This window comes from Zootoca vivipara, chromosome 13 (genome assembly GCF_965207765.1).
Source record: "Zootoca vivipara chromosome 13, rZooViv2.hap1.1, whole genome shotgun sequence".
NCBI classification, from domain to species: domain Eukaryota; kingdom Metazoa; phylum Chordata; class Lepidosauria; order Squamata; family Lacertidae; genus Zootoca; species Zootoca vivipara.
In genome coordinates this window covers 13,184,208-13,193,629 of record NC_142596.1, presented here as the reverse complement: position 1 = coordinate 13,193,629, position 9,422 = coordinate 13,184,208, and the positions used below count along the sequence as shown (strand labels likewise).

General features: G+C 44.4%; 1 protein-coding gene across 2 annotated transcripts; it reads right to left on the bottom strand.

The window, feature by feature from the left end:
* Window positions 1-1,733: 1,733 nt before the first annotated feature.
* CTXN2 (cortexin 2) lies at window positions 1,734-7,897 on the bottom strand. 2 transcript variants are annotated; one of them, XR_015946797.1, is made up of 3 exons: window positions 7,003-7,897; window positions 3,483-3,533; window positions 1,734-2,211 (listed from the first exon to the last, which is right to left on the bottom strand). XR_015946797.1 is itself a non-coding variant. In XM_035131812.3 (3 exons), the coding sequence occupies exon 3, from the start codon at window positions 2,161-2,163 to the stop codon at window positions 1,918-1,920; it is 246 nt and encodes an 81-aa protein (XP_034987703.1). In that variant the 5' UTR covers window positions 2,164-2,211; window positions 3,483-3,533; window positions 7,287-7,413; the 3' UTR covers window positions 1,734-1,917. The 2 variants fall into 2 exon arrangements, 1 of the variants encoding a protein (XP_034987703.1); XM_035131812.3 differs by having other exon boundaries at window positions 7,287-7,413.
* Window positions 7,898-9,422: the final 1,525 nt, after the last annotated feature.

Sequence of the window (9,422 nt, the reverse complement as noted above, 5' to 3'; positions counted from 1 at the left end):
CATTGTTTTATCGTTTTTCGTAAACCACTTTGAGCTCCCCCCCCCTACAATCAAGTGGTATATAAATTTCATGACATATAAACAAACAAATAAAGTCCCTGACCATTGGTCATGCTTGATGGGACTAGTGGGAGTTGGGAGTCCAACCACTCCCGAAGAACCACAGTTTTTCCATCTTTGAGTTAAATAATCCAACAAACGTTAGACGGCCCTTTGGTAGTTGTGTGCTTGGACTGTTTGTTCTTTTAGTTTCTGCATTTGATAGCTCACTATAGGTTTACAAGCTTTAGCACAACTGGGGGGGAAATTGTGGTATGAAAATAGACCCCCGGCTCTATTGGCTCCGCCCCCCGCACAGCCCAAGCCCTAGCGTGCATCCCCATTTGCCAAAGCAGGGCCCAGCCAGGTTGAATTCCCCCACGGGGCCCCAGTGAAGCCTCCTCTGTCCCGCAATGCCGCTGCATCCGAAAGGGTGAGCGGGCTTGCAGGCACAAACAGTATTCAAAATGGGTCTCCATATAACTGCCCTGATACCATTGTGAGAACATGATTGTACAATAAAAGAAGAAGAGACCCTGAATTTCCTGTATTCACTAGAATACTTCCAAAAAATATTGTCAGTCTGGAGGCAAACTGACTCTCTTAAATGTCACACTGTGCCTCATGAAGCCTCCGGAAGGAATGTTCCCTAGTCCTGCTAGCTAGATGATTCTCACATGCAGCCCTGTTACCTCCCCACAGCGTTCCATTGTATTCCTATTTCCTGCAGCATTCGAACCCTTTCCTCTCTTTGGACTCTGGCTTTCACGTTTTCAGCTTTCCCTTTAAGATCCAGCGCTGACTGGCATTTTCATTTAGCCGACAGACCCGCAATTCCCTTGGTTGTCATTTGTCTAGATTATAAGGCAAACGGCACAATATGAAATTATAGAGATGAATGAATGGTCTGTCTGTGCCGATTGGCTTTATCTCAGCGGGCTCTCAGAGCACCTCTTTAACAAGAGTGACAAGGCTGAGATGAAATTTTGATTCCAGCATTTCTTAAAAATGGAATTGAACAGCTGTCAAATATTGTCACTCTCGTTCTCGCTGTATGAGCTAAGAGGTGACCTTGAGGCACAACTTGTTACTGCCTCTTCTTTGTGTCTTCTTAGAGCTTTTTCACATAGTCTTCATTGTGTGAGACAGTAAGCAGAAGTAAGGACTGCTCCAAGCTAGCCCCTTCTAGGTGTTCCTGGGTCAGAAGCAGGGCTCTCAACCCTCCTGGGAGCCCTGAAGGAGAGAGATAAAGAGGGGGGAGGTTGATCCTCTCCTCTCCCCAGCCTCATAAAAACAAACTGTTGGTTAGCTCAATCTCTCTGCTTGCCTCCCCCTGTGCCTGGCCTAGTAACACTTGGTCCCCAAGGCTAAAATCAAGGCATTGTAATTTTCTATTCAGGTTGGACTTGCAAATCTTGACCATGCTTGAAATGTCGTCCTCCCTCACGACTTCTTTCTCATTTGCACAATTACCGTATTTGCACACCTTTGCACACTTCGTTCTTACCTGCACACAGTGCTTTTTTTTCTTTTTAAAAATGTTTAGGGGTACTCTCAATTTCCTACTCATATTGAAATACTGCCCCTCAATGAGGCCAAACTTAGATTCACAAAATGTTTAGGGATATGCGTACCCCTGCGTCACCCCGAGGAAAAAAGCACTGCATGCCGAAGCAGAAACCACGTGAAAATGATTATGAATCTGCAACAAAGCCTTTATTTAACAAAACAAAGCAAAAATGCCACCCCCATGTCTTCAAAACATAGGTGTCTGTTACAAATGCTTCCTTACTAAGGAATTACAGGGCCCCTCCCCTCCCAAATGAAAAAAAACACACACATAAGAATTAAGGCAGGGTAATTTGGTTTTGGAGTATTTCATGCAAGCGCATATTCAAACGTCCCCTTATCAAGCCCTTCCACCTCATCCTCCCACGTGGAGGATGGCATACTGCTATAAGGGTCTAATAAGATTTTGAAGCATCTGATAATCAGAAGTCCCAAAAAGACACACAGGATCCCCACAAAGGCAAAGCCGGTTTTTTGTTCCAGAGTGAGGGGAAAGGTGGACACCTCGTTGACACTCATGCTCAATGACGCGTTGTTGCAGTAGTTACTGCTCATCTCTGGGCTTCACATCCTGCTGGGCTTTCGAGATTTTCACTTCTTCACCTGTGAACAAAAACAGGAGGCATGTTTTGGTTGTAGAGATAGCATTAGGATGCTGCCTATCTCCAAGACTGTCCCTGCAAAATAGGGACACTTGGAGAGAGTCTGCTATAGTAGCGAGTGAGCTGCTTTAGTTTAGTGGCTAAAAGTGTGGTTTGGGAAGTTCCTCGTTTAAGTGTAACGCCAGCCGTAAGCAAGCTGTAAGGGACGCGGGTGGCACTGTGGTCTAAACCACTGAGCCTCTTGGACTTGTCAATCGGAAGGTCAGCGGTTCGAATCCCCGCGATGGGGTGAGCTCCCGTTGCTCTGTCCCAGCTCCTGCCAACCTAGCAGTCTGAAAGCACGCCAGTGCAAGTAGAGAAATAGGTACCGCTACAGCAGGAAGGTAAATGGCATTTCCATGCGCTCTGGTTTCTGTCACAGTGTTCCGTTGTGCAGCTGTTTAGTAATGCTGGCCACATGACCTGGAAAGCTGTCTGTGGACAGCTCCCTCGGCCTGAAAGCGAGATGAGCGCCGTAGCCCCATAATTGCCTTTGACTGGACTTAACCGTCCAAAGAGGGGTCACGAAGAGGGTCACGACTAAACGACTAAACAACAACAACAACAACAACAACCGTCCAAAGGTCCTTTACCTTTTTTATTTTACTATCCCAGTATCCCACTACTACCCTTCTACAAGATCAGACATTTTATTCATCTAGCCCAATACTGTTTGCTCTGACTGGCAGCAGTTCTCCAGGGGCTCCAAAAGGGTCTCAATTATTTGCCATCTGATCCTTTTAACTGGAGGTGCACAGGATTGCTGTGACAACCTTCTGCATGTACTGTGTCACTGGGCTATGGTCCCTGCCTCTTATCCTTAGCCTGCTTACAGTCCCAAATATCTGCAGTGCAAGAATGATGTCAATGGCCTGTCTTGCACGGAAATTGTCTCAACAACATCTATTGGGCTATTGGGTTGTTGTTTTTATTTTTATTAGGTATTTTGTGGTTTTATATCTTGATTTTATTCTGTGAACTGCCCTGAGACCCCCCTGGGTATAGGGCGGGATATAAATTAAACAAACAAACAAACAAACAAACAACAACCACAATGTATGCCTTGTACTTTGAACACTCAAAAATGCTGTATAGAAGTTAAAACATTATTATTATTACCATGTTTGCCAGCGTACAGGTCATAAAACAATTTCTTCATTTAGATTTCTTTTTTACATAGTGAAATCACCAAGGCAAGTTAAAAGTTTATGTATTGTAACTGATAAATGGTACCTGATGCATTCATATAAGGCACACTTCCAGGCTTTCCTGAAGTTTGAACAGCTGTAGAGACATCAAAAAAGGTTAAACCATTGAGCTGTTTTAGTTGTGGTACAAACAGGCAAGTGCTGAATTGAATTCAGGTCTCTTTCAGAAGGAATGAGGTAGCTACTAGGTGGCTTTTTTTTCTACATCAGAGCAAGAACACACAATAATACTGTAGCAAATGGAAAAAGAGAAAAAGAGGTATACACGGGACAAAACTGCATTTGAAAATGCACTTTTATGTCTGAATGTTTTATTCGACTTTTATGGGCCCACCTAAAGCACGTGTGTACGTGTGTGTGTGTGTGTGTGTGTGTTGTGGATTGTATCCAGTGTCACTTAGTGTTATACCTGTTCCGCTGGCAAAATGTTTGGACAATTGCACACGCACGTTGCTGGTAACTTCATTTGCAATATAGATTGTACAATCTGCTGTGAAATGAGTTTCTGCTAGTGCAATTCTTTCGTTGGATTCCTCTGTTGTGCAAACTGAAAACTCACCTGCCTGCTAGTGCAAGACAGATTTACCATACATGCAAAGTGGATGCTCTTTGCTTCCAACTTAACTTGGGGCTTAGCTACATTAGTAAAAAAAAATGTTTTGAATCCATTATAAACAAACAGCACCAGATGGCACTGTAGAGCAGGAAACTTTTCTATGCGCTTTTACATAGTGTTTCTTTTCTTTTCTTTTGTTATAACGATTTAATTTCTGACTTATATATAGTGTTCCTACTCTATTGTAGATCAACCCTTGGGTAGCCATTGGCTATCCAACAAAGCTGAATGTTGGGAGATTCAGGACAGGCCAAATAAAAGACTTCTTTGTGCAGTACATAGCTAAACTATGGAACTCCCTTCCATGGGAGGCACTGATCGCCACCAATTTGGATGGCTTTAAAGGAGGATTAGGCAAATTCCAGGAGGAGAAGGTTATCAATGGCTGCTAACCCTGATGACTGTATTCTTGTTAATATATTGCTTGTTAATATATTGCTGTACACATAAAGTGAGCAGGTTAACACAGCAGAAAATAAGGTTTTAAAAGCAACAGCCGAAGAAACCAGTCCTTGAAGGACTTACCCAGATTTCTTTGAGAAAGGAGATGAAAAAGGGATGGGAATATTTCATCGGAGCTATAATCATATTTCATCATCTAGTTTAGTTTCAAAGACCGGATTGGAAATGAGAATTCATGACTGTGAAGGTCAAAAGCTGCCGCTGTACGCCTTGTTCCGGTTCATTGCTATCTGATAGCCTGATTTATTTTTATTTTTATTTAAAGGATAGCTTTATGGACCTTTCCAGAGAATAAAAATGCAAAGGCAGCCCTCCCTCCTTGGCTGGGCAAGTGCAGTGGTAAACAGCATGAACTGAGAAATCCCTAGCTGGAAATCGCAGGCTGAAATCCTAACCCCACTTACCTGGGAGTAAGTCCAACTGGATTCAGTGGGACTTCTGAGTAGGCATGGTTAGGATGACTGAATAGGCAAACAACTATTTCTCGCCCCCGTAATCAGCACACTGCTCTACAATCTGGAAATATAGGCCTGCTTTGCAGGGATGCCATAAGGATTTCTATGGTAATGGGTACAAAGTGCTTTAAATGAAATGCTTTCAGGAAAATGTCATATGGCTCATTATCATTGTTATAAATAGCAATGCCCCCATCCTAGCATCAATAGTGCTACAGCCCTTTATCACATAAAGGGCAGGGGGTTGGACTGGATGGCCCTTGTGGTCTCTTCCAACTCTATGATTCTATGAACCAAACGGGGTGGGGCTGCCCTGTCTCAATGTGGTGTGTTCCAGAGTGAAGCCAAGGAGTGCACAACTTTACACAAGCCTGCAGTCTTATGCACCCTTTCCTGGGAGAAAATTGAACACAGTGAGGCTTACTTCTGACTAAAAATTCACAGCAGTGCACTGCAAAGTTGTTATGGCATGGCCACACCTAATGACACTCACACAGCTTTGTTTGTTTCTTATGTCAATCATCAATTGCAGGCAATACCCTCACTGGAAAGGAAAGTGTGTTTTCCCATTGATAGTCAGTTATGCCTTGAGAAGTATTGAGGTAATGCAATACCTTTGCAACCCAAATACTACTTGAAGGAAAGATGCCTAGATCTCCAGCGGCAAATAAGTGACAACTATGCATTTATTGCAATTACGCATATATTGGAACGGCTCTAAGATGACACATCTCTTCTATGTAGAATAGTTAGATCCAACATCAATAGGGTGCTAGAATGTGGGTGTTGCCACTGCACTGTTTGGGGTGTGGACTGGGGACGGGGAAAAAATCTGTCAATTCTGCTTCTCCCAGTTTCTAATTTTTCCATTCATAATTTCATTTCCCCATATTCCTGCAGCAATTTGTGATTTATTTATTTTTAAATCCTCACAAAATTTTATCAGCATTTTGGTGCAAATTTCTCCGAATATTCACATTTCTGTATACAGTTTTTGACTAACACACACATTTTTGCAAGCATTTTTCATAACAGAATGCATTTTTGTATGTCATTTTTACCAATATATTATTCCTTATGCACATTTCCCCTAAAATATGCAAATTTTTAATAATGAAAAACCTGGTCGGTTGGAGAACCGCATTGCAAAATTTGGATATGCGGAAACTTCAAAGGATGGTGGTGTTTCAGTTCTCATATTGTTTCAGAAAGGAGAAAATTGATAGATTTGCTTTTAAATGTGAACAGAATCCAATTTCTCCCTCATCCCTTGTGTGGACAGCCATCTTGCAGATTTGGCCTTTATGGTACTCCTGTAAGGTATCGCCCAGCGTTGCATTTTTTTTCTTTCTTTGCCACTTTGGAGCAACAGCAGGTTGCCTCTCTGAGCCAACAAACACGAACAACCGGAATCTTACCTTGCAGAGAAGGCAACACTTTCCTTTTGTAAGGTATAATACAGAACACTAATGAACTGTATTTCCTTGATGAGAGAGCTCGTCTAGTACGTTTATCAACCGCTATGCCCTAATAATAGCCTACTTGCCTTTTGTGGGCAACGGAAGGAGATTACGTGTCGCTGGGGAACCTGCTAGCGTCAGTGTGGCTAGACTGGCTTGTTAACATGCTAGTACAGTATGCATACATATACTGAACAGGTTAACGCAGCAGCATGTACATTGAAAAAAAACAAGCCAGTCGTCGATTCCCCGCTTGCATCTGAAGCATCGTGGGATATGACTCCCCCCTCTCTCCGGTTGCAATCCTCACACGACACCTACTTGAAAGGAAACCCCACTGCAACCAGCAGCGGGACTTGTTGTCAAGTAAATATGGTTAGGGACCTGGGTTGCTCGACATCCGCGAAAAATCCTTCAGCATCCAGCAGGCTCCCCCCCAAACAATAGCATCCTTGATTTAGGTGCTCTATGCTCTAGTCTATGCACAAAAGCAAAATGAGATCTGCCTGCCTTCGGCAATCCCCCCTCCCACCTTCGGCTGCTAGACATTACCTGGTCATAACAAGAGAAAGGTAGCAAGCAGCAACCGAGTCTTGGGCGCCGTTGCCAGGGAGGAAATCTACACTGCCCAGCTAACCAAGGTCAATGCATCCTGTTGCATTCAGTCCAGCTGGAGAGCCATGGCAGATGGATGCCTCACCCATCCTCGTTTCCTCGCCCGAGAGCTAGATGTCAAAGCAACACACTCAGCCTTCTCCCCCTCCGCCGCCACCCACCCACCACGCACAGACAGTCCACTCACCCCCGTCCGAGTCAGACATCCTGAGAGTACAAACCCTTTTCCTCCTCATCCTGTGTCCCCATGCTAACGACCTGCCGAAGTTTCAAGGTCTGAGAGAGGATCAGGTCCCAAACTGTCAGGGAGCCCTGCGAGGATTTCTGTGGCTCCCGCCCAACGTGAGCATCGCCAGGGCTCAGGCTACATCTAACCACATTAGCATCTGAGAATCTGGACTCGGCTATGGGCGTTCCTTCAGCCGGGTTAGATGCCTCTCTGGGTGGGGTAGGGTCCTTTCCCGAGCACATACACACACACACACGCACCGCTGGCAAGTACCTGGGGATGCTCAAGCGGTTTTAATTTGATGGTGAGGGGCGTGGGGTGGAGTGGAAATGTGAGGGGAGGGGGGTGGGCAATATGAAAGCTCGATTATCATGCAGCCAAGGCTCCCCCTTCTCTCTTCCCCACGATCCAGATTGATCTGAAGTTCCTGCAAAACACTACGTGCGAGGCATTAGCAAATCTGCTATTTTCTCTCAGCTGCTGCTGCTGCTGCAGCGGCAGACTGGGTCCTATTTCCTTGCAGTCCTCCTTGCAAAGCTTGTTGTTCGGAAATGTGCATCTCTGGGGAGGCGGTTTCTCGGCAGCCTTTAGGCACCTGGGGATAAAACCTGGCGGCGATGGGGATTGGTATTTATTATGGGCAGGGAGAGAAAGCCGTCCCGAGGGAGGTGCGTGGGAGGTCCCCACTTTCCATGCTGGCTGCCAAGTCAACAAATATTAGGCAGGGGGTTTGAAATTGACAAGGCGCGAAGTTGGAGGATGCCAATATCTCTCTCTCGCTTCCCTCCCAAAGATGTTTATTCCCTCCCCCGCCCAGTAATCAAGTGCAAATTATTTAACTTTTTGTTTTATTTAAAGCAAGCTGCAGTACGGTAGCTTCCCGTGGGTCGGTTTGAGAGTGTGCTGGGCAAGGACCGACTTGAGTGCACTGCTTAAAAGGGGGGGGGGGAGCAAGCAAGCAAGCAAGCAAGCAATGGTCCGCCGATCTACAGTGGCGGGACGGGTAGGTGGGATTGATTTATTATTATTACTTCGCATTTTGCCTGGGTTGCTCCGTTGTGAGGAACAGCCATGTTGTACGGAATCCGGCGTGTGCCAAATGATGCCCGTTGTACGAAAGGGGTGGTGGACTGGCGTGTGAAGTCCCTCCCCCTTCCCCGGTGATTTCGAATCTACTGTATTGTAAATGCAACCTACAAAAGTCAGATAAGAGGCTGTTTTCCCTATTAACGTCAGTGGGAAGCAGATTGTCCTTTCCGGCGCCTCCCCTGCCGAAAAAAGGAATCCTTCCAGGAATTTATGAGAACAGGAGGTTGTTTCCAAATTTTGTCCTGAGACTTACATGCAGCTGGCAACAAAATGAGAGAATCATTCACTTGCGTAGTTAAAAACAACACCAGCACCCTTATTTGATTTGATTTTACCTTATGGGGCACATCGTTATTTGCAGCTAAGCAAGGAGCAAGGGAAACACTCCATAAAGTTGATTTATATATTAACATGAATAAACACCAGGCACAATTTTAAATGATAATTTAATCTCCACAGTATCTTCCTAGCTCAACCACCCATTGGGGAACCATTTGCTGGAATTGTGTGGCATTGCTAATGTGCCGGATGAAATTACAGACCCATCCATCATATTTATCTGCTATTAATTCTGCATCAAGTCATTTGCTATGGCTGCTAAGAATTGGTTGAGAAAACACAGATCTCCAGTTCTTGTGAGAATTCCAGATAACAGCTTATACCAATCTTATATCCATGATTATGAGAACCAAGAAGAATACAGTATCAGAATAAGAATTTGATTTTAACACAAAGTTTTATTTGTGTGTGTATAGCAAGAAAAAAAATCTAATGACTATATGTTTTTGCTAAATTTTAGGTTAACTTGTTTTCAGTTTTTGGGATTTTCAGTAAATATTTTATATTGTTTTTGAAAACCACATGGAGCTTTTTGATGAAAAAATGGTATATTGTTGTTTAGTCGTTCAGTCATGTCTCACTCTTTGTGACCCCATGGACCAGAGCATGCCAGGCACTCCTGTCTTCCACTGCCTCCCGCAGTTTGGTCAGACTCATGTTGGTAGCTTCGAGAACACTGTCCAACCATCTCGTCCTCTGT